The 25,165-nt window shown below is 39.2% G+C and overlaps 3 protein-coding genes and 2 pseudogenes across 3 annotated transcripts; 1 reads left to right on the top strand and 4 right to left on the bottom strand.

Moving 5' to 3' along the window:
- Nucleotides 1–6,664: 6,664 nt before the first annotated feature.
- On the bottom strand, nt 6,665–8,092 carry LOC138609890 (nuclear factor 7, brain-like). The gene has a single exon (XM_069682563.1). The coding sequence runs from the start codon at nt 8,090–8,092 to the stop codon at nt 6,665–6,667; it is 1,428 nt and encodes a 475-aa protein (XP_069538664.1).
- A 2,050-nt stretch (nt 8,093–10,142) lies between these two features.
- Nucleotides 10,143–11,726, top strand: LOC138609889 (UDP-glucuronosyltransferase 2A3 pseudogene; annotated as a pseudogene).
- Nucleotides 11,727–17,354: 5,628 nt separating this feature from the next.
- Nucleotides 17,355–18,794, bottom strand: LOC138609742 (nuclear factor 7, brain-like). Its single transcript, XM_069682387.1, has one exon. The coding sequence runs from the start codon at nt 18,792–18,794 to the stop codon at nt 17,355–17,357; it is 1,440 nt and encodes a 479-aa protein (XP_069538488.1).
- Nucleotides 18,795–19,992: 1,198 nt separating this feature from the next.
- Nucleotides 19,993–21,507, bottom strand: LOC138609740 (nuclear factor 7, brain-like). Its single transcript, XM_069682386.1, has 2 exons — nt 21,503–21,507; nt 19,993–20,743 (listed from the first exon to the last, which is right to left on the bottom strand). Exons 1-2 carry the CDS (start codon nt 21,505–21,507, stop codon nt 19,993–19,995), a joined length of 756 nt encoding a protein of 251 aa, XP_069538487.1.
- Nucleotides 21,508–22,651: 1,144 nt separating this feature from the next.
- Nucleotides 22,652–24,220, bottom strand: LOC138609739 (nuclear factor 7, ovary-like; annotated as a pseudogene).
- Between the last annotated feature and the right edge of the window lie 945 nt (nt 24,221–25,165).

The following is a 25,165-nucleotide window of genomic DNA, read 5'->3' as shown; positions in this document are numbered from 1 at the left end:
ATCAGTTGGTATTTAAATTTTTGTTGAAAAGCAAGACTCACCACGTTGGAGCGCTTTAAATCTTCCAGTTGTGTGTTTTCCAGCAGAGCTCTCACACCCTGTAATGGCATCTCTGATGTGTTCAAAATCTTATTTTATTTCCCCCTCACCTGTGTCATAAGGTAAATGATTATGAGGAAGTGCTGCTTTGTTATTTAGTCACCAGCAGATGGTGTCAGGATGTTTTCACATGTAGGACAGAGTTTTTTTTATTCCTGCAGTGATGACAGAACATTTAAAAAGGCTGACTGACACATAATCTATTTAACATTTTCATTTTCAGGCAGTCAGGACATGTAACAGGAAACGTTTTTGATTAAAATGCAGGCAAGTGTTCCGTTTTTAATTCAACCCTAATTTGAGCTTTGTGATACAGTTTTCTCCCATATGTTCTTACTTTACTCATTCATCCCTTCATTCATTAACTTGCTTATCAGTCTTGCCCTCTCCTTCTCCTTTAAGGTCACAGATGGACTTTGAGTCCAAAGATGGTTGAAATGATCGTCATATAGATAAGAACAGGGTGGGGCTTGAAAAAGAATATATTCAGGCACTTGGAGAAATGATTTAATGTCCTTTGAACATTGTCATCATAGTCATCAGGATTATAGCATAGATTTGACAAGGAAATGAGACGTGTCAACGCGACAGTAGGTGATTGTAAGGAACCAACCACTGAGGCAATGAGAATACGGAAACCTGTTCTTTTTACCAACCCCAAAAAATACAAAAAACATTATAAACCATGAAGTTGATTACCATACCTATAAAGAGGATACTGAAACTAAAGTAGTGATTTATTTGGTACAGAACCTTTTACAAAATGAAGATCTACTGGTAATGTAGGGATGGAGAGGGTCAGAAATACACAGGTGCCCACTTATGCAGGGTTTTGTCAGTGCAAACAAGGACCTAAAAATAAATCCTGAATTGTATTAGAAGCAACTCTGTCGGGAAGAAAAGATGGGCGTAATGTGAGTTGACCTACTGCACCTGGTCAACAGCCTTGCAGCAGGGTTCTTGACCATTTGTTGGCAGTCCATGGAAGACTTCCTGAGGCAGGTGAAAAGGGAACTGCAGTAGTCATGTCAGGAAAATATAAAAGCCTGAATGAGCATCTGTTACTCAGCTTGTAAACAGCAGATTTAAGTGTAGCAGTGTTTCTTAAACGGCAGAAATATGAAAGAGTCATTGAATTATTATGCTGATCAAAAACCATTGCCTGATCAATATGACACCAAGAATTCTGAGGTTCGACATTGCAGCTGAGGTAAAAGATCCAACACACTTAGAAATCTTGAAAGCAATGCTATCAGATTTATTGATAAGGACCTCTGTCCTATCAGTGTTTAGCTGTAAAAAGTTACATCCAATAATTGATGATAGTCAGACAAATGTGCAAAAAAGTTTGGCAGTGTCATCAGGCTTAAAAGACATGTACAGCTGGATATCATCAGCATAATAGTGATGTAAGATACCTCAAATTTTGCTGATTGGGACACTTATATTGGGAAAAAATAGACCCAATACAGATCCCTGAGGCACACCCTAGGCAGATTAGCAGTCTCAGACATGTATGGACCAATGGATTGAAAAAACACACTTATCTGAGTGATAGAAGGAGAACCACCTAAAGGAGATGCTCGAGCCTTAAATTATTCAGCCATCACGTTGTCAGGGGTGGCGCCTGTGGTTCTTGTCAGTAAGCAGGATGGAAGTCTCGCCTTTTCTGTTGATTATCACAAAGGGAACTATTGACTCAAAAAAGACACCTACCTTTTTAACCTGTGTCGGGGTAATTTCTGGAACAAACAGAAAAGATCAGAAATCAGAAGACTGACGACAGGAAAAGCAACTTGTGGTTTTATTACACTTGCAAGTGGATACATCAACCCAGCAACAAGAAATGTGTCTGGCTGAATGCACACATTACATTTCTTGAGTCTGCCTTTTATACATGCATGTGAATTCTTAACACCAACACCTGTGGGTTGTACATCACTTCTTCTCTGACACAAATCCTTTTGGAACAAGTCCTCAAAAATAGTTAGCTTGACCATGATCATATATGAAAATGACCATGACCAAATAATACTCAAGAATGTTTGTTTAGCTGTTCTAGTTTTAGTTCAAGGTGGGTTTAGTTTAAGTTCAAGGTATTCCATTACAACTACAAAGACAATGCCCTTGACAGCTCCTTTAATGCTTGTTGGTTGTCCCTTCTCCTTGGTTATCCCTGGTACCAAATGAGTTAAAACAGTTGAACAATTCAGTTAGTGTGAGGCTCCCGAACAGATGGTACAGGCCGAGGTGAAGCACAGACTCTACCGGCCAGGGTGGTTGGTGCTGGGATCTGAAAAATGTGTTCCCTGAAAGGCAAGTGGCCAGCTGATGTGTTACCCTCTTTGGCCTTGATTATCTCTGCATCAAGGCCATATGAACGGGTGGCCTTAGACATATAAGGGCTACTATCAGAAACCACAATAGTGCCATTTAGAAATAGAGGACACTTTTTGTTTCTCCAACAGGAAGCTCAGACAGGGACCAAAGTTGTAGTGGAGCACTGGGTAAGTGGGGGCCCCCCATCATTCACAGACATCATGGGTGGAGTATTAAGTTGTTTCAGGAGAACGGGATTGTTCTTCCCCTTGATGTTATATTGGATCTTGGTGTGCGCAGAGGTTATTTGCGAGTATGGAGTTAAGGCAAAGATATCTGGTAAGCAGAAGGAAGACTTTGAAGTTATTGCGAGACTGGGTCGTGTTAGATGTTACAAGGATACTCATATTACAATGATATGAAAAGCAGCTGAGGAAACTTTAGTTTCTCAGGTGGAACTGCAGGTGTGCCCTGATAGCATCTCTGTGCGGTGGACAGTGATTTCGCCTTTTGTGCAATATGGTGTGTTGTGTCCTGGGGGGATGTGTGGTGTAAGTTGCAGTGCCCTGGGGGCAAAGTCCTTGTTTTCCCTGTGGATGGAAGCCACTGGGTCAACATGATGGTTCTCATCAAAGAGCTTCATTCCAGAGGTCACAACATCACTGTGATCCGGCAAAAAACCACGAGGTACATCCAAGCGGAGTCCCATCACTACCCTTGATGTTGTCACTGGATTTGATGTCAATGACTTTATTTCTTTCAAGACAAGAATTCTGCAGCTCCGACGTCAGTTCCACACTTCGACTTTAGCATATTTGAAAGCGAGAGAGGAGTTCATCATAATGCTGCTTCATGCTCACAAAGCTGTGGTTGATAAAATGCAAGAGATGTTTGAGGATGCTAAACAGATGCAGTACGATGTACAATGTTGTTCTGACGGACCCCTTCTTTGGTGGAGGGGTTCTTCTGGCTCATCGGTTGGGTCTGCCACTGGTCTTCAATGTTCGATGGACAATCTTGGCAGATGGATTTCAAACAGTTGCACCCTCACCTCTCTCATATGTTCCCATACCAAGCATTTAGCTGACTGATAAAATGACTTTTTGGCAAAGAGTGGAAAATGTTTTAGTTGCCTTAAGGGTACTTTATAGTCAGAGAACAATAAAAGAGCGTTACTACACTCCTTTTGTTCACCGTCACTTTGGTCCTGACGTCCACAATGATGAGCTCGTTGAAGCAGCAGATATTTGGTTGATGAGAACTGACTTTACCCTTAATAGTTTATATTGAATCACACTGACATTTGAAGAAACTTTGAATATAGATTTGAATACAGTTTGTCTTTCTTATAGTATGTGTGTGTCAAAGGGATACCTTACAATAAAACAGTGAAATGTTTCATATGGTACCATGTTGTAGGGACATGTGACATACAGTCAGGTGACCTCAAGGATTTGTGAAGACTGTTTAAAAGGTGGTTTTCAGTGTAATATGCCATACTGTGTTGACAGCAAACACAATTGTGTCGGTATATTTCTAATTTGAATGAAGTTTTTGCAGGCTAATCTTACACACAGGGCCTTAGAGCCATGGCTACTTTAAGGGTGTCGACTTAAATCACAAAACAAAATGTATAACAGAAAGAATAAACACATCTTCAGTTTTAGTGTTATAGCTCTTTCAGGTCACCACTTTTTCTCTGCCAGGTGACAGTGGCTGGTCTGCTAAAGGTGACTGGGGATGTTTATGTTCAATTTGATCTTTTGTCTTCACTTTTTTTTCCATTGACAAAGGTGACCTCGTGCTGGTGAGCTGTGGCTAGGCACTGTAAATGATTGTAGTATCTTTGAGGACAATAGGTGTCTTTAAATGCACAAGTGGCATCCAGTGACAGGTCCTCGTGGATATAAAAAGGTTTGTATGATTGTATTTTATTATTGTAACATCCAATGAGGGGTTCGGCTTTCAATAAAAAGGTTGACTTTTTATCCAACTAGCTACAGCATATAACCTACCGACTTCAGAGTCCATCTTAAAACAGGTTAGTGGAGATTTGAAGCATGGTGAAGTCTAGAAAGAACATTAAATGAAAAGAACAATAACATACAAATGCACGTGAGCACAAATACATACTCTCAAACATATACAATTATACGAAAGATTATGACACATCTAGAGAAGGAGTTAAGAGATGTGATGTTCCTCAGTTCTGTAGGTTTAGTGTTCCTGGTTTGTGCTGCTCGATAGGTAACTGCCTAAAACCCCTTTTTGTGTAGTTTCATGATTTGTGTCCAGTATCCCAAAAAAATATTTTGCTCAGTCAACTTTAAAGTTATATCAGCTTGCATAAAACACTTTAAGTGTAGTATAGCACAATAAAATGAGAGCACCTGAAAAGAAATAAATGTCCTTTGACCCTCATCTGAGTGCAGATTCCTTGTTTACCACATTCTAACCAAACCAAATGATAAATAATACATTTGCGTTTTAATAACCTAGAACTCTGTCATATTAAGTGGGAATGGCTTTCGTATATAACCTATTAATATTAAGTTGTTGAGTATGAACGTCTAAAGTTTTATATTCAACATGAAGTTATTCATTTACAATCAGAATATTTTAATGCGCAAATAACAATTTTTACAATTTGATGGCACAATAGTAATTTTACTTTACAAAAAAAAAAGGCCAAGAAAGACAGGCTAAGACACATTTACAGATAAAATTGCTTATTTATGGTTTGAACATGAGTACATGACCTCTGTGAACCACTGATGAACCAGTCATTTGTTTACCTTATGATTCTGTCCCGTGCATTACACTTCCATTTGGACTTCACAAGAGCGGCATTGCTTCACTTACCACAACACACGGAACAGGAAGTAGAACGAATTCAGTCAGTGGTAAAAGAAAAGTCAAGTTTTCTTTTTCTTTTACAGTTTTACCAAAATAGAATAAGCTTACATATTTATGAAATTTGTATCACAGGCAAAATTATTAACCCTGCGGAAGTTTCCTTTTTAGTAATTTAATCATATAAAAGCGTATTGAATTTGTTACTGATGCATTGATGATGAGGAAAAAAATAATTACATGGAAGTTGCTGACAGAAAATCTTTACCGTGGAATATTAATGCAAACATCACAATTCTTCAACAAGTGAAAAACCTCACATTATGTAGTTTCTCTTGCACTAACTGTTAAATTGTGTGTGACTACTCAGTAAGCAAAATAAAATTGTCTTTTCACTCTGTTACATTGTTTGCATCTCTTAATTATATTATTCAAATGTAAATCAAGCCTGTCCATTGGTTAAGCTATATTCTTATTTTATTTGAACTATAGTGTGCACTTTGTTACAAAATGCCATAGATGTAATCTGCAGACTTAAAGGTGCCATAAATTTGGCTTGTGTGTTGTCACAGTAAAACTCTTCACCTTTATTTCAGGAGGTAGTCCCACCACAACCCAAATATATTTTGTAAGCTGGTGAACATCAAAAGCAGAAGCTACAACTCAAATCATGTAGTTTTAGTGTTTAATTTTAATTTTAAAGTAAAAACAATAATTGATGTTTATGTTCACAGATCTAAAAGTAGAAAAATCCCAAGAACAAAAAAAATTTAACAATAAAAGTCTCAGTTGAGGATATATACTTCTGTACAATGTTGTCTGACTCCAAATAAGATTCATATAATCAGGATATTAAAAAGTCAATCTCAAGAGTTCTCATTAAGGCAATTCATTATGATGTTATATTATAACAATATCATATCAATGAACACAACAAAGAGTACGGTCTAGACCTGCTCTTTTTGTAAAGTATCTTGAGATAACTTTGGTTATGATTTGGCGCTATACAAATAAAATTTGATTGATTAATTATAAACAGACGTATCTTTATAGAACTTGATCATAATATATCTTGAATGCATCAACTTTTCTGAGAATCAAAATGTGTTTCTTTAAAGAGCCAACATGACCAAATTAGGAGTCATTATTTCCATGTTAGTGGAAAGTCGATATTGAAAAATTGGAAATATTTTCACACATTTAGCTAAACTCAAAATTATTACAAATGCTGATTGAGATGAATTCATATTTAAAAAAGAACATTAAACCACTTTGAATTATTAATTCAGACTTAAAGACACGATGCTAAACCACTTTTTTTTTTTCATGTCATTCTATTGCACGCGTTCATGAACAACATGAACTCCCACCACCACAATGAACATTATTAAAATCACAGAGGAATCTCAGTTTCACAGATTTTGATATCAGCTGTTTTAGCATCACCAGCCTTTCCGATACTAAAAAATGGAGAGATATTTTCTGTGAAAGTGTCTCTGTGAGTGTAGATGTGAGTCATGTCTTCAGGGTCGTAGAAGGACACCTCCCCCCTGTCATAGTCCAGCTGGACTCTGATCCTCTGGAGACTCTTCTTCACTGTGACAGTCTCACCAAGACCATTAGTGTATTTTCCACTGCGATGGAATAAACACCAGATGCCATTTTCTGGTGAAGCAGAAATCTTCTCCTTCCTGTCGACTGACTCTTTAGCCAAACCCAGGAGCCAGTAAGGATGGTCTCCCACCTCCACCTCCCAGCTGTGTTTCCCTGAGCTGAAGCCCTCAGAGCCCAGAACATCTGCATAGTAATTGAGCCTCTCTGGATTATCAGGAAGCTGCTGATATGTATCTTTCCGTCTCACACTGGTCAGATCATCAGACAAATAGAGCGAGGGGTATGCAGTGTTTGGGTCCAGAATGACAGGACCGAAGTGGACTCTGTCCTTCATCTTCTCCCAGACTCTGAAGGACAGGTTGCCCAGGTGTTTGGCCACATCTATCAGCGCTCCTGAGACCAGCTGTGGATCTGACTCTGAGCACTGGACTCTGGCTCTGGTCTGAGTGTGTTTATAACTGCTGAGGAAGGGCACGTTGTGTTTCTGCAGCTCTTCTTCTACAGCAGAGATACTGTCTGACAGAGAGGAGATCTGCTCCTGAATCCTCTTTTTTTCTCTGCTGACAGTCTTCCCCTTCTGCTCCTCTTCCTCCCTCAGAGCTGCCAGTCTGGACTCCTCTTCCTCTTTCAGGAACTGGTGGAGCTTGTTGAACTCGCCTCTGATCTGCCTCTCTGTGGACGACAGCTGCTTCTTGGAGTGTTGAGTCACTTCATTGTATGTTTTCTCCACTTGTTTGTATTTGTCCCTCTTGTCCTGTAGAGACTTTAAGTCAGATTTCAGCTGCTCCTTCAGGTCACTGACTGCTTGTTCTACAGGAACCACCTTGTGAGTCTCATGGTGAGAAGGATCACAGACAGGACACACAGCTCTATCTTCATCCTGACAGAACAGTTTAGGCTCTTCTTGATGTTTCGTACACACCACCTCCACCTTCTTCTCTCCTTTTTCTGTCTCAGATAATCCAGCTTTCTGTCTCCCAGCAAAAGAGTCAGCTAATTCCTTTAGTGCAAAGTCTATAATCAGGTATTCTTTGGAGGATTTCCTTTTACAAGTGGGACAGTTTTTGTTCTTAGTTTGTTCCCAGAAGTTTGTCAGGCAGCTTGAACAGAACCTGTGGTTGCAGCTCAGAGACACAGGATCTCTGAAGGTCTCTGAACACACGTGGCAGCTCAGGTAACTTTCAAAAAGAGCAATTTTCTCAGCCATATCGGTTGGTATTTAAATGTTTGTTGAAAAGCAAGACTCACCACATTGGAGCGCTTTAAATCTTCCAGTTGTGTGTTTTCCAGCAGAGCTCTCACACCATGTAATGCTGTGTCTGATCTGTTCAATGTCAAAATGGTCTTTGATTTTTACTCACCTGTGTCACAAGGTAAGTTATTATGAGGAAGTGCTGCTTTGTTATTTAGTCACCAGCAGATGGTGTCAGGATGTTTTCACATGTAGGACAGAGTTTTTTTTATTCCTGCAGTGATGACAGAACATTTAAAAAGGCTGACTGACACATAATCTATTTAACATTTTCATTTTCAGGCAGTCAGGACATGTAACAGGAAACGTTTTTGATTAAAATGCAGGCAAGTGTTCCGTTTTTAATTCAACCCTAATTTGAGCTTTGTGATACAGTTTTCTTCCACATGTTCTTACTTTACTCATTCATTCATTAACTTGCTTATCAGTCTGGCCCTCTCCTTCTCCTTTAAGGTCGCAGATGGACTTGAAATGATGGTTAAATTGACAGTCATATAGATAAGAACAGGGTGGGAAAGAATATCTTCAGGCAGTTAGAGAAATAATTTAATGTCCTTTGAACATTGTCATCATAGTCATCAGGACGTGTCAATGGGACAGTAGGTGATTGTTAGGAACCAACCACTGAGGCAATGAGAATACAGAAACCTGTTTTTTACCAACCCCCAAAAATACCAAAACATTATAAACCATGAAGTTGATGACCATACCTATATATGTATATATGTATATATGTATATATATATATATATATATATATATATATAGATACTGAAACCAAAGTTAGTGTGATTTATTTGGTACAGAACTTTTCACAAGCCAAGGTGTGCTCTAGACTCACAGAGCAATAGAGTCTAAAGCACATAACCTTACAAAAATTACAACAGATGGTCAGGGCCAGTTTGAATAAATGAGCCTTAAGCTGCTTTTTAAAAGCATCAATAGAAACTGCAGAGTTTATGTGCACCTAGGAGGCGGCTGTGGCGCTGTGGTTGAGTCGGTCGTCTTTCAATCGGAAGGTTGGAAGTTCGATCCCCAGCTTCCTCAGGCTACATGTCCTTGGGCAAGACACTGAACCCCAAATTGCCCCCGGTGGCATAGCCAACGGGTATGAATGATTGACAGTTGCAGTGCCCTTGGGGGGCATAATCTCTGTTTGGTTGATCTAAGCTTGCATGTGCCAATACACCTGTTTGTGGCCCTTATGGGTGACAATGAAAGAAAGCACAGAAATTCTGACTGTGCCCTATGTGCCTGTGTATAAGGCTGTAGCTATACAAATCTTATTTTCTGTTGACCTGGGGCTGTCTTCAACTTATTCTTTGGTTCTGTTAAAACTCCCCGAACCTTTTTTTATAACCTTTAGGCAATGTTCCTAAAAACACTTGTCATATGCTTTAATGCAATGAAATTTCAAGGCTGCAGTCACAGAAATCTGGTAAATGAGTCTGTTCAGAGAATAAGTCACCTATGTACAGTGACCTTTGGACAAAATGATACACGTCAACATAAGTCATTCACACACTACATGTGTAGATCTGCTAATGACTTTGAGCCACAGCAGCACAGACTGTTAATCTTCTTTACCAACACCTTTCCACTGTAAGTAATACATAAAATATTGTCATTAAATCAGGACATTGTCAACTTGCATGGTATTTTAACTACAATGTGTAAACTCAGCATGTTCATAGTGTTAAAGCTTCAGTCATTCAGAGCACAGGTATTCCAACCTGTACAGAAGAAAACACTGATGTTCAAGTGTATCTTTTTGCAGATGTAATACAAAAAGTGTTGAGGTACATGTTCATATAGGAGTGGATTCCTTATCTTTCCAGGGTATTAAGGGAAGCCTGTCAGATGTGTCAGATGGTTATAGTGTTCATTTTAGGTTGAAACTATGTAATGTCAAGTGAACTATGACCAAATATGTTATTTAAACCCTACTACCATAGTATGGCCCTCTTTCCCCCCTTTTTTTGATGTTTTCAGAATCACCTCAGAGATGATCCAGTTCAGTCTGGTGACACTGGCTGCACTGCTCTGCTCTCTTCAAAGTGCTGATGGAGGCAAAGTCCTTGTTTTCCCTGTGGATGGAAGCCACTGGGTCAACATGATGGTTCTCATCAAAGAGCTTCATTCCAGAGGTCACAACATCACTGTGATCCGGCAAAAAACCACCAGGTACATCGAAGCGGAGTCCCATCACTACCAGTCAATCACCCTTGATGTTGTCACTGGATTTGATGTCAATGACTTTATTTCTTTCAAGACAAGAATTCTGCAGCTCCGACGTCAGTTCCACACTTCGACTTTAGCATATTTGAAAGCGAGAGAGGAGTTCATCATAATGCTGCTTCATGCTCACAAAGCTGTGGTTGATAAAATGCAAGAGATGTTTGAGGATGCTAAACAGATGCAGTTCTTCCAAGAGGCCATGTACGATGTTGTTCTGACGGACCCCTTCTTTGGTGGAGGGGTTCTTCTGGCTCATCGGTTGGGTCTGCCACTGGTCTTCAATGTTCGATGGACAATTTTGGCAGATGGACTTCAAACAGTTGCACCCTCACCTCTCTCATATGTTCCCATACCAGGCATTGAGCTGACTGATAAAATGACTTTTTGGCAAAGAGTGGAAAATGTTTTAGTTGCCTTAAGGGTACTTTATAGTCAGAGAACAATAAAAGAGCGTTACTACACTCCTTTTGTTCACCGTCACTTTGGTCCTGACGTCCACTATGATGAGCTCGTTGAAGCAGCAGATATTTGGTTGATGAGAACTGACTTTACCCTTGAGTTCCCTCGTCCCACTATGCCGAACGTTGTCTTCATGGGCGGGTTTCAGTGTAAACCCTCCAAGCCGCTTCCTCAACATCTGGAGGACTTTGTCCAGAGCTCTGCAGAGCATGGAGTCATTATTATGAGCCTGGGGACCTTGGTGGGGACTCTTCCTGAGGATATAGCAGAACATGTGGCTGCTGCTTTTGCCCAGTTACCTCAGAAGGTCATCTGGAGGCATACTGGGAAGAGACCGTCCACCCTGGGTGACAACACCTTGATGCTGGACTGGCTGCCCCAAAATGACCTGTTAGGACACCCAAAGACCAGAGTGTTTGTGTCCCATGGAGGCACAAACGGACTCCAGGAGGCCATCTACCATGGAGTTCCCATTGTCGGCCTTCCTCTGATGTTTGACCAGGATGATAACTTGTTCAGAATGAGAACGAGGGGCGTTGCCAAAGTGCTGGGCATTGGCACGTTGAACAAAGACAACTTCCTGGATGCAGTTAATGCAGTGCTTTATGAGTCCTCCTACAGGGAGAACATGCAGGAGCTCTCCAGGCTGCACAGAGACCAGCCCATGAAGCCTCTGGACCGAGCCATGTTCTGGATCGAGTTTGTCATGAGACACAAGGGAGCTGCTCACTTAAAGACCAAGTCCTACAAGATGTCCTGGATTCAGTACCACTCCATTGATGTCATCGCACTATTGCTGTTTTCAGTCATGGTGATGTCACTGATTTGCATTTTGACAGTGAAATTTTTATGGCTTAAAATGTTTGGTCAAAGGAAAGATAAAACTGACTAATAAACCTACCTATGTTTCCCTATAAGTACGTCTGTTATTTAATTAAGTAGTCATTTTGAGGTTTTCTCCGAGGCCAGCAGAAAAAAATAAAACAGAGAAGATGAAAAGGTCGCAGGGAAAAGAACATTTTCAACAACAACAAAAAAGACATTTCAATTCCCTGATAATCAGTTTAAAGCTGAGTTTTGATGATGATGTAACCGAAGCACAAAATATTTGCTGGCCTGTCTGAAGCTGATAAGACTCATGCATCTCTAAATAATACAATAAGAATAAAGTTAAGTTTTAACAAAGTTTATAATCGTGCAGTTAAGTTGTAGAAGGAAAAAGTTTCACCATCTTTTAATTGATATCTGCATGTTCTTAATCTTTAAAACACACACACAGTGAGGTACAGACCAGTGTAAGAATCAACCTTCACTCCATCAAAATAAACAAGTTGCACAACTACTCTGTCATTTGCCATGCTTTCTTTCTCACATGTTCCACCTCTTTACTGCAGAAGCCCTGAGAGGCAAGTGAAGGAGAATAAAAGAAATCACTTTTCATATTGTATGACAGAATGGACTCACGCTTCACCCTCTACAATCAAAAACCTTTCATTGGAAATAATGGACTAAAAACCTGTCCACAGTCATACTAAAAAGATGGAACCTACTAAGTTTTGAGAGCTTCATGCGTTTGTTTTCAAATATTGTTTTTCAAATGTATCAAGATTCTAGTCCTGAACCTCTTTCCAGATCTATCCAAAGACAGGACGGTAAAAGAGTATCGAGGGGCATAATGAATTGCAACTGTAAAATACATCATAGATCTTAAATTTCTTTCTCCATAAAGGGCTGTCAACTCTGGAACACATAACTAACTGTAATCAAATAAATCCAAGCTATAATATCTTTCACAATAAAGGTCAACTGCTGGCAAACAGCAAACCAGAGCTGTACTCAAGCTTATTGTATTTAAAATGCCTAATTTGTATTGGTGTAGAGTATTTGTGTATTGTTATACTCTGGTATACAGTATGTATTTAACTGTATCTTCACATCTGTAGTTTTATGCTGTTTTATGATTCTAAATGTTTTATTTTTTATTACACTGTGTAAAGGCCCAACTAGAGACGAGTTGAAAATTAGCAAAAGCTATAAACGTGTTCAAATTGATCTTTTGTTTCCATACTTACAAATCTTGTTTGTGTGCTGTGGACGGGTCTGTAAGGCAATCGGTTTGTGTTTACATGTATAGAAAATATAGTTTATATTGAGTCCCATTGAAATTTGAGGAAGCCTTGAATATAGATTTGAATATAGTTTGTTTATATCAAAGGGCTCCCTGACGTTAAGTTTTATATTGTACATAATGTTGTAGGGACATGTGACATACAGTGAGATGCCCTCAAGGATTTGTGAAAAGAATGAAGTGTAATATGCCATACTGTGTTGACAAACACAATTGTGTCGGTATATTTCTAATTTGAATGAAGTTTTTGCAGGCTAATCTTACACACAGGGCCTTAGAGCCTGAACTTTAATGGTGTCGACTTAAACCACAAAACAAAATGTATAACAGAAAGAATAAACACATCTTCAGTTTTAGTGTTATAGCTCTTTCAGGTCACCACTTTTTCTCTGCCAGGTGACAGTGGCTGGTCTGCTAAAGGTGACTGGGGATGTTTATGTTCAATTTGATCTTTTGTCTTCACTTTTTTTTCCATTGACAAAGGTGACCTCGTGCTGGTGAGCTGTGGCTAGGCACTGTAAATGATTGTAGTATCTTTGAGGACAATAGGTGTCTTTAAATGCACAAGTGGCATACAGTGACAGGTCCTCGTGGATATAAAAAGGTTTTTATGATTGTATTTTATTTGATTGTTTTTAACGACTGATGAGGGGTTCACCTTTCAATAAAAGGGTTGACTTTTCATACAACTAGCTATATAACCTACTGACTTCAGAGTCCATCTTAAAACAGAGATTAGCTTAAATATGAAGCACGCTGAAGCAAAGACAGAATGTTAAAAGAAAAGAACAGTAACATATAAATGCACATGAGCACAAACACATAATCTCAAAAAGCTGATGATGTCCTGGATTCAGTACCACTCCATTGATGTCATTGCACTGCTGCCGTTTTTGGCCACGATCAATGACTGTATATGGTCATGATGATGTCCACGACTGGCCCGTGGCATAGGCAGTATAGGCAAATGCTAAGAGCGCCGTCAATCCAGGGGGCGCCACAAATGGGGGAAGAAAAAAAGTGTAACTTAAAACTATTATTATGTGTTAATATGAAAATAATAAACCCACATTAATTTAACTGCATAGCAAAGCCTATTAAATAGTAATAATCATAATAATAATGATGATACGTTACTTTCCTAATACGCCACAGACAGAGGTAACGTAACGTTACAGTATGGAAGGGCCTAAGCTGTTATGGAAAATAGTAATGTAACTACTCCCACCTTACCTTCCTCAGGGAAACGTGTAAATATTAGATCTATTCAGCAGGTGTTATAATGTTAAATTTGTTTCCATTTTTATTGACATCTGGTTAGCTCATGTTTCCCCAGCTTGTAATAGTCAATCAAAATGCTATTCCTTTTCCACCCCTTTATATATTATAGTTGTAAGCCTAGCTGTTTGTTGTGTTACAGTTCATATTGTCTAAAGTGTGTTTATAGTGTTAAACTTTACATCAGTGTTAAAGTGCACATCATTAATACTATAGCATAACCCACATGCTATATTATACTGCAGTTTACTGCTTCTTTGCATTCTGCTAATCAGCATTTCACTGTAATGACAATAAAGTTGAATCTAATATAATTTGCACATCAGAAAAAGTATGTGTATTGTACATGTACAGTATAGTGAACATCATGCATGTATCTCTTAGGTTTTTCATTTATATTATTTAATTTCATTTTATTCTTGGAATCATATGTTTATTATTAGACTGGTGTCACACTCCTCTTCTCTCTTCAGATGCGCTGTTGAGATTTCTCAGTCCCACCCCTTCAAATCTTTGGCCATCTACTACATCAAGCGCTCCTCCTGTCACCTCCACCTCAGCAGCACAACCCAGCAGTGATGCAGCAGCATCAAGCGCTCCTTCTGCTGCTCCAATAGACCCTGCTGACTCGCCATCTCCTCTAACTGATAAGGTACGAACAGAGTTGGTACACAGAGGTCCATTTCACATTGAAAACAGCTTCACATTCCCTGAACAAAAGGACGGACGAAGGTGTCAACATGTGTATTTTAACGGACTTGCCATCATAAGCATAAACCATGTGGTCTCAAAACAGTTGTCATATGATGATGTTGTTGATGACTTTGTTGCAAGAAAGACCAGGAGAGTAAAGCTGTAGCAGGTGATGTGAGGTTGAGGAGGTGGTGGTGTAGTTTTTAAGTCATTCAAGTTAATGCAGTACCAAAAAGCACCACTAGAGGTCTTTGTAAGATCCCCTTTTTGTTCCCCTTTTTATTTAAATCCTTGTAATTTTTTGTCAATACTGGTTTCTTATTTTGTGCAGTGCCTTATTTATATTGTATTTATAATTTATTTCATATCACTTGTTTACACTTTTTATTTTATGGGTATTTAAATCTTATCTAAGCTATTTATATTGTATTTCATATATTCATTTCATATTTATTTGTATTTCTTTCTTTCTAATTCTAAGTATTTTGATTGGCAATTGCTTTCTTTAAATAAAAGATTGTCCAAGACAAAGCTATTCAGTTTCTTTTGAGTATATGTACACTAGCAGTGGAATTTACTGCGATGCAAGGGGGGCGCCACCTAAAATCTTGCCTAGGGCGCCAAATTGGTTAGGGCCGGGCCTGATGATGTCATTGATTTGCATTTTGACAGTGAAGTGTCTATGGCTTAAAATCTTTGCTGGAAGGAAAGTTAAAATGAAAAATAATAAATGAATAAATATAACTAATTATTTTTTCCCTGTAAATACTTCTGTCATGTATTTCATTGAGCAGTTAAGTATAGAATTTCGCCAACACAGGCAGATAACCAATGTGGGAGCAGAGGAAGAATGAAGTTAGTTGCTACTAATGAAATGAGTGTATCTGCAGTGTGCACATTCCCACAAAATAAATGTTTAAGGGCTGAAAGACTCATTTCAAAAATATAATTCATTATGGAAAATAAACATGTTAAGATCATATGACTAAAAAGGTGCCTGTTTAAAAAAACCCATAAAGAGAAACAGCAGGATGGCTTTTTAATGTAGAAGAAGAAAATTAGAAATGAGACCCTGCTAAGGGAGATGCTATTGATAAACCTGTGCAGAAAAAAAAAAGTTGACTTCATCTCCATCTCGTGCCGTTTACGGTAAACATAAAACATATATTACATTGTGTGTTTCATGTTATATTGTACTATTATGTTCTCAGGACTAAGCGTCAGTGTCAGTGAAGTGAATGAAATAACATTCAATAATTTTGATCGTATGTAAGCAGGTAGTCCCTGAAGACTGCATATAAATGTTATGTGAAACCATTTCTTAAACAATGTTGTCTTCTTGGAAGTGCTTACCAAATACTCCAACCTTCATACTCTGCGTATGCATAATTCATTCCTGCTGACTGACTGAACTTGTAGAGAACCACAACTTCACCAACACTTTCAGACACATCTCTCTATCAGTACTCCTTCTCGGTGTTATACATAACATAGTTGAGTATCAGAATAATAACATTTCATTTATGCATTATTGTTTTCGTCAGGAATACTAACTCTAAAAGAATAAAATCCTGAGGAGATTGTTGTACATTTTTATTTCTTTAAACTTTGATCAGCTTCTTTTACAGTTTGAAATCTTGGAAGATAAATAAAACAATAAACCCATTACCAGAACAGTATAAAAAATATCATAAAACTTGATTTCATATGGCTCCAATTCATTTTTATCTGTGTTTTACAATATGCTACCATTGAAATGTGCCCTATGTAGTCAGATGCCCATGTGATATGATTTTGCATCACACATTATTATGTTACAAATGCAAGTTTATGGGTGCATAGTCCAAGTGATCAGAGCCAATATTCACAAAGAAATTAAGTTGAGATGAAGAAAGCTAAAGGTAGTTAATTATGAACCAACAAATCGTAGTAAGCTGAGAGCTGCACAAAGCAATTTCAAACTACTAGAGTAAAAAAAAACACAGCAATTTCAAAAAGGTCGATGAATCTGTCTGGACCTTAAATATGTGAAACTTAAAAATCTTTTAAAACACAATCTGAGTGGGAATTAGCATGATTATTTTGCGCCACCCAGGGATGGAACTCACAACATTACACATCAATCATAAGTGACGATCTTGTTGATCTAGCTGCCTGAGTGAGAAATCATGCATGGCTTTACACTTTATGTCTTGGTTTTGAATATTTCAACAAGTTTAACTTGATTGATTTGACACTCAAGTAGAAAGCTGAACTTTTATGATTAACACAGTGCAGTTAGGTTTTTTTGTTTTGTTTTCTTTCTTTAACTTTAGATCTTCGACATATGATCTAAATTAAACTCTTTTTTTAACTTTAGAGTGTGATAAACCTCACAATGCAAATACAGTATATCTACACATAAGAGTTTAGACAGTGAACTTACATTCCAAGACATGACAAAGAAGTATCAGATCGACAGACTTTCATATCAGCAGTGATGGCATCACAAGACTTTCCAATACCAAAATATGGGAAGAGTTTCTCAGTGAAAGTGTCCCTGTGAGTGTAGATGTGAGTCTCGTCTTCAGCATCGCTGAAGAAAACCTCCCCCCTGTCATAGTCCAGCTGGACCCTGATCCTCTGGAGACTCTGCTTTTTTGTGACAGTCTGTCCAGCTCCATTAGTGTATTTTCCGGTGTGATACCGTAGACACCAGATTCCATATTCTGGTGAAGCAGACAATTCTCCCTTCCTGTCAACTGACTCTTTAGCCAAACCCAAAAACCAGACCTGGTGGTCTCCCACCTCCACCTCCCAGCTGTGTTTCCCCGAGCTGAAGCCCTCAGAGCCCAGAACAATGGGGTACTCAGTGCATCTCTCTGGATTTTCAGGCAGCTGCTGCTTTGTGTCTCCATGTCTCACACTGCTCAGATCACCAGACAGATGGAGCCAGGGGTTTGCAGTGTTTGGGTCCAGAATGACAGGACTGAAGTGGACTCTGTCCTTCATCTTCTCCCAGACTCTGAAGGACAGGTTGCCCAGGTGTTTGGCCACATCTATCAGCGCTCCTGAGACCAGCTGTGGATCTGACTCTGAGCACTGGACTCTGGCTCTGGTCTGAGTGTGTTTATAACTGCTGAGGAAGGGCACGTTGTGTTTCTGCAGCTCTTCTTCTACAGCAGAGATACTGTCTGACAGAGAGGAGATCTGCTCCTGAATCCTCCTCATCTCTCTGCTGACAGTCTTCCCCTTCTGCTCCTCTTCCTCCCTCAGAGCTGCCAGTCTGGACTCCTCTTCCTCTCTCAGGAACTGGTGGAGCTTGTTGAACTCGCCTCTGATCTGCCTCTCTGTGGATGACAGCTGCTTCTTGGAGTGTTGAGTCACTTCATTGTATGTTTTCTCCACTTGTTTGTATTTGTCCCTCTTGTCCTGTAGAGACTTTAAGTCAGATTTCAGCTGCTCCTTCAGGTCACTGACTGCTTGTTCTACAGGAACCACCTTGTGACCGACGTTGTGAGAAGGATCACAGACTGTACACACAGCTCTATCTTCATCCTTACAGAACAGTTTAGGCTCTTCTTGATGTTTCGTACACACCACCTCCACCTTCTTCTCTCCTTTCTCTGTCTCAGATAATCCAGCTTTCTGTCTCCCAGCAAACGAGTCAGCCAGATCCTTCAGTGTAAAGTTCACTCCTGGATCTTGTTTTGAAGATTTTCTTTTACAAAATGGACAGTTCTTGTTTTGAGTTTGTTCCCAGAACTTTTTCAGGCAGCTTGAACAGAAGCTGTGGTTGCAGTTCAGAGACACAGGATCTCTGAAAGTCTCTGAACACACATGGCAGCTCAGGAAACTTTCCAGAAGAGCCTTTTCGGCCATCGTCTATATTGTTCAAATTGATCTCAAATTAAAAACTCACCAACTTTTGTTTCTCTTCAGTGACTCAGTCCCCAAAATGAGCATTGCTCGATAGAGTTGTCTCATGCTACATGTACTGGCGACGTGGCTGTTTTCAACAGTGTAACCAACACCTTTTATTGGTTAATCATTAATGGATATAAAAGCAGCCATCTGGTTTTATTACCAGCAGATAGAACAGGAAAGGTGAAGTCTCATTTTCACTGTATCAGGATGAAAGTATATTTTGCTCCAGTGAAAACAAAGAATTAAATGGAGAAAAGCAACAAACCACTGATATCAAACCATTTTTAATTTTATCATTTGTAATCTTTTTTATATCCATACATGAAAAAACTTTCCAAACAGTTGTGAGCTGAGGGAAACTATTGACTGCAGATTACAGCTCATTTAATCTTTGGACTATGGACTCAAAGATCAGACTATAACAGATTTATTGGAGCATGTACTTCCCTTTGATTTCAAGTATTTAGATTTGACTTAAAAGTTGGTATAATAATATATTTTCTTCATAGGCTGACATGGATTAATTACAGTACCTGTCCCAAATGTTGATAACCTTAAACATGCTTTTATGTCTCTAATTTTTGTTTATTTAATGGCTTTTCTACCAAGTGTATGAAAAAAAGGATCTTTAACTAATTACATTACATCACATTAGCGCTAGCTTAATGGCGGAGCGCCCTGGTTCAGTGAAAACAATGCAACAACAGCCGGATGAGAGGACAGTTGACTGCTGGAAGTCACAGACGTGTTATTTTACTTTACGTTCTGCTTGTTAAACAGTTATTTGATAAATTGCAGAAACACATGCATTATTTTTTTCATACTCATGTGATCCAGACAATGAGGCCGTAGTAAAGTCTTAATTGTCTTTCAAAAGTGATGATCAATTTTTTAACTAAAGACATTTAGGCTTCAACATTATTAGTTTGGTGTATTAATATTACTTAAAACAATATATTTCAGAACACATAAGCAGTGAGAAGAAACATTTCTGTGACCCTAAACAACAAATCAAATTGATTTACAATAAAAGAAAAAATAAGACAAGCTAACCAAAAAGCTGACTAAGACTAAACTGTGATGGTGAGTTTAGTGTGTAATAAACATCAAATGATCAGGATACAGACACTAGTATGTAAAGTTGACACGATTATTAACATGAAGAAGAAATATCCCTTTGACAGATTCTGACATCAGCTGTTTTAGCATCACCAGCTGCTCCAACACTGACAAATGGGAAGAGTTTCTCAGTGAAAGTGTCTCTGTAAGTGTAGATGTGAGTCATGTCTTCAGGGTCGTAGAAGGACACCTCTCCCCTGTCATAGTCCAGCTGGACTCTGATCCTCTGGAGACTCTTCTTCACCGTGACAGTCTCACCAAGACTATTAGTGTATTTTCCTCTGCGATGCAATAAACACCAGATTCCATATTTTGGTGAAAGAAATATCTTTCCCTTCCTGTCAACTGACTCTTTAGCCAAACCCAAAGCCCAGTCAGGATGGTCTCCCACCTCCACCTCCCAGCTGTGTGTCCCTGAGCTGAAGCCCTCAGAGCCCAGAACATTAGTATACTTAGTGTGTCTCTCTGGATTATCAGGAAGCTGCTGCTTTGTGTCTCCATGTCTCACACTGGTCAGATCATCAGACAGATGGAGCCAGGGGTGTGCAGTGTTTGGGTCCAGAATGACAGGACTGAAGGGGACTCTGTCCTTCATCTTCTGCCAGACTCTGAAGGACAGGTTGCCCAGGTGTTTGGCCACATCTATCAGCGCTCCTGAGACCAGCTGTGGATCTGACTCTGAGCACTGGACTCTGGCTCTGGTCTCAGTGTGTTTATAACTGCTGAGGAAGGGCACGTTGTGTTTCTGCAGCTCTTCTTCTACAGCAGAGCCACAGCAGTGGTGACTTTCTCAGACACACTGGACATGCAGTGTGTCTGACAGGAGTGAACGATATGTTCATGAAGGACAATCAAAAGGTTGGACTATTAAAGGACCTGAGCCACAAATAATAACATGGATGTAAAGGAGTGACGGAAAAGTTGAAATCAAATGCTCAGTGTTCAAAAGAAGCAGGCTGTGAACAAAGTGTGGACTTTGTCTCCATCTTGTGGCGTTTACAGGAAGAAAAATGAGTCTTTGAAATAACATACTGTAAACAAAGTCTAAAAATGAAAATAAATCACAAAGACATAATTAAATGATCATTTTGTTAAACTTTTAACTGCCTTCATTGGACTTCTTGATGATGCAGTGAAGTTGAAGGAGGTTTAGTTTAACAATCTTTTAAATGTATCAAAATATCAAAACTGGACCTTCAAAGTGTCACAGCTCCTCTTCAACATGCTTTCGTCCTCACATGACTTCAGCTGTTTTCTATCGAGCTGCTATGAGGTTTATTCAGCTTTCTGTACATACAATAGGTTCATTAGTCATGTGACTTTAAGAAAGACAACAGGAAATGAAATGATTCAGGGCTGTGCGTAAATGTTTCATCCAGGATTAGTTGGTTTTACAATAAATACTGAAGATTTAACCGCTCATGGTTTCAGATGAAATATTGTATTTTGTTCGATCTGGCTGAATAATTGTCTGTAATGATGTTTGTATTTCCTTATGTAGAGTCACATGACCATTAGACAGATGTAAAGAAACAGGAAACAACCTCATGTTCAAGTTTCTGAATAAAGACTGCAGTGAATTTAATGACACATCATGTGAAGTAGGTTCATTCTGATGTAATATTTTATAAAGATATATTTGATTCAATAAAAACATGTTAACTGGATGTTACTGCCACTAATTCCTTTAGTTTGACACATTGGACATCATCAACCATCATCCATGTTAGTGACCATGTTTACAGCACAGAAATATCACACACAGAATAAAGACGCACTGAGAGAATAAAGACTGAATTAACATAAAGTTGCATTACAACACTTGTTTCCTCACAATAAAACAGATGAAGACTGATATAATTCATCAAATGAGCCATGATGACTGAAGCGTTGTCCCCTGATGATGTGATACAGATTCAGCATTTTACAAATATTATTTGTAAATCCACAAAAACAGAATAAAAGTATATTTAAAGCAAAAGTTACCACCTTTAATTAATTTCGGTAAAACATAACATAACTAAATCCTTTATGGCTCACAATCTTTAAAATGAATTTAAGATGAAACAATGATTTAAGTGCACATGTTTAAAGTCCAGTGGTGTTGCATTAAAACCACTTTACATAACTCATTTCAGAAAGTAGAGACACCTGACAACAAATCAATTCTGCTGAAGAAGGAAAGAACGAGTAATTCTCAGAGGCAGAAAGTGTTTGATACACTGAACTCAAACTCTCAGTGTACAGAGGAAAACACTGAAATTAAAACTTGATCAAAACTGAAAGAACTCATTAGAAGATCCAGAATTCTTACCAACTAAAACTGATGTCTGATGACGATAATACTTCAACAATCAATCAACTAGAAACATGATATTTGGTACAGAAGGTACAGTTGATGTCACTTTGTGGTCTGAAGAAAAACAACATGCTGCTGCAGGCTAATAAGTCATGATACAAATATGAGAAGTGATTTGTACCTGTATGAAAAGTTTAAAAACTGATGATATAATACAGCTCCAGTATTTATGTATATTTAATGTGATTTAACCTTTGCCTAAACCACATTCTCTCATGTGATCCAGACGATGAGGCCGTAGTAAAGTCTTAATTGTCTTTCAAAAGTGATGATCAACTTTTTAACTAAAGACATTTAGGCTTCAACATTATTAGTTTGGTGTATTAATATTAATAAAAAAGAAAAAATAAGACAAGCAACCCAAAAAGCTGGTTTGAGAGTAAACTGTGATGGTGAGTTTAGGGTGTAATAAACATCAAATGATCAGGATACAAACACTAGTAAGTAAAGTTGACACGATTAACTTGCATCTATGAACATAACACAGACATATCAGATTAAGAAATTCTGACATCAGCTGTTTTAGCATCACCAGCTGCTCCAACGCTGAAATATGAGAAGAGTTTCTCAGTGAAAGTGTCTCTTTGAGTGCAGATGTCAGTCATGTCTTCAGGGTCGTAGAAGGACACCTCCCCCCTGTCATAGTCCAGCTGGACTCTGATCCTCTGGAGACTCTTCTTCACCGTGACAGTCTCACCAAGACCATCAATGTATTTTCCTCTGCGATGCAATAGACACCAGATTGCATATTTTGTTGAATCATATCCCTTCCTGTCAACTGACTCTTTAGCCAAACCCGAATTCCAGTCAGGATGGTCTCCCACCTCCACCTCCCAGCTGTGTGTCCCTGAGCTGAAGCCCTCAGAGCCCAGAACAGTGGCATACTTCGTGTGTCTCTCTGGATTATCAGGAAGCTGCTGCTTTGTGTCTCCATGTCTCACACTGGTCAGATCATCAGACAGATAGAGACAGCGGTGTGCAGTGTTTGGGTCCAGAATGACAGGACTGAAGTGGACTCTGTCCTTCATCTTCTCCAAGACTCTGAAGGACAGGTTGCCCAGGTGTTTGGCCACATCTATCAGCGCTCCTGAGACCAGCTGTGGATCTGACTCTGAGCACTGGACTCTGGCTCTGGTCTGAGTGTGTTTATAACTGCTGAGGAAGGGCACGTTGTGTTTCTGCAGCTCTTCTTCTACAGCAGAGATACTGTCTGACAGAGAGGAGATCTGCTCCTGAATCCTCTTCATCTCTCTGCTGACAGTCTTCCCCTTCTGCTCCTCTTCCTCCCTCAGAGCTGCCAGTCTGGACTCCTCTTCCTCTTTCAGGAACTGCTGGAGCTTGTTGAACTCGCCTCTGATCTGCCTCTCTGTGGACGACAGCTGCTTCTTGGAGTGTTGAGTCACTTCATTGTATGTTTTCTCCACTTGTTTGTATTTGTCCCTCTTGTCCTGTAGAGACTTTAAGTCAGATTTCAGCTGCTCCTTCAGGTCACTGACTGCTTGTTCTACAGGAACCACCTTGTGACCGACGTGGAGAGAAAACTCACAGACAGGACACACAGCTCTATCTTCATCCTGACAGAACAGTTTAGGCTCTTCTTGATGTTTCGTACACACCACCTCCACCTTCTTTTTCTGACCTTTCTCTGTCACAGATGATCCAGCTTTCTGTCTCCCAGCAAACGAGTCAGCCAGATCCTTCAGTGCAAAGTTCAGTGCTGGAGCATCGTTTGAGGATTTCTTTTACAAATAGGACAGTTTTTGTTCTTCGCTTGTTCCCAGATTTTTTTCAGGCAGCTTGAACAGAAGCTGTGGTTGCAGCTCAGAGACACAGGATCTCTGAAAGTCTCTGAACACACATGGCAGCTCAGGTAATTTCCCAGAAAAGTGTCCATTTGAGCCATTTTTCTTCTTCTTCTCTAAGTTGCCCTTTAATTTGTGAGACTCACAAAGTAAATTTACTCTCTTGACTGTTTTAAATACTCCAATTCTGTGTTTTCCAGCAGCGATCTCACACCCTGTTATGCTGTCTCAACAATGTCAAAATGTACTTTCACTTTTCACATTTGATCTCAGTCATAGGTTACATACAAACCAGTGGAATGCAAAGCTCTAAGGAATGCAGCTCTGCACTGCAACAAGAGCAGCAATGCAGTTCTAAACAAGAGCTGCAATGACATTTATTCACCAGCAGATGGAGATGTAAGGCTGTCATTCGTTAGAAAATTTTCCTCTAATTTAAAACAAAACTAATCTGTATTTACAGTACAGTTGTAGTTTGTAGTCCAAATAGTTATGACCATGGCTTTGGTGTATGCAGGAAAAACAGTCCACGTGGAGAACAAAAGCAGGTAGAACGCAATCCACGGTGATGACATCCCAGCTCCCATCGACAGTTATATGACGATGATTGACAAATCAGCTTGAAGCTGTGTTGGGAGAGCTGATCAGCAAACAGATTTCCCTGACTTCCTCGAATGCATCAGAGATGATCGGTCCGACCTCCATTCAACAAACGAGCATTTTAAAAGTCATTTTCTTCTCCCCTTGAGGACAAACGTCACAAAGCTTGCATTTAACTCTTTACAAATCTGCATCCTGATGTTGAAATTTCAGCAAACTTAAGACACATTAATTACACGTAAATTACAAGAAAATCGGTTTCTTTTTCAGGTTCACACCGCTGAAGTAAGCCAGAGTGCAGCCTCTGTGTTACTTTATATTTACAGTTAGGGGAACAACCATTAGTCTCCATTGTCCACAAAAATCCATGAAAAAATTAGTTGCCAACAAATTTAATTATCAATAATCAGTTGGTTACGTCATCATGCATGTTTTTCATGTTGTGC

This window comes from Semicossyphus pulcher, unplaced genomic scaffold (genome assembly GCF_022749685.1).
Source record: "Semicossyphus pulcher isolate SPU_LCO1_2020_fin unplaced genomic scaffold, fSemPul1.0.p SCAF_6, whole genome shotgun sequence".
Classification (NCBI taxonomy): domain Eukaryota; kingdom Metazoa; phylum Chordata; class Actinopteri; order Labriformes; family Labridae; genus Semicossyphus; species Semicossyphus pulcher.
Note: the sequence above shows the minus strand (reverse complement) of the source record. Positions and strands in the feature narration are given on the sequence as shown.

What these genes read in the sequence shown, in the direction of transcription:
- LOC138609890 (XM_069682563.1), bottom strand. Translation starts at nt 8,092, where the DNA reads ATGGCTGAGAAAATTGCTCTTTTTGAAAGTTACCTGAGCTGCCACGTG.
- LOC138609742 (XM_069682387.1), bottom strand. Translation starts at nt 18,794, where the DNA reads ATGGCCGAAAAGGCTCTTCTGGAAAGTTTCCTGAGCTGCCATGTGTGT.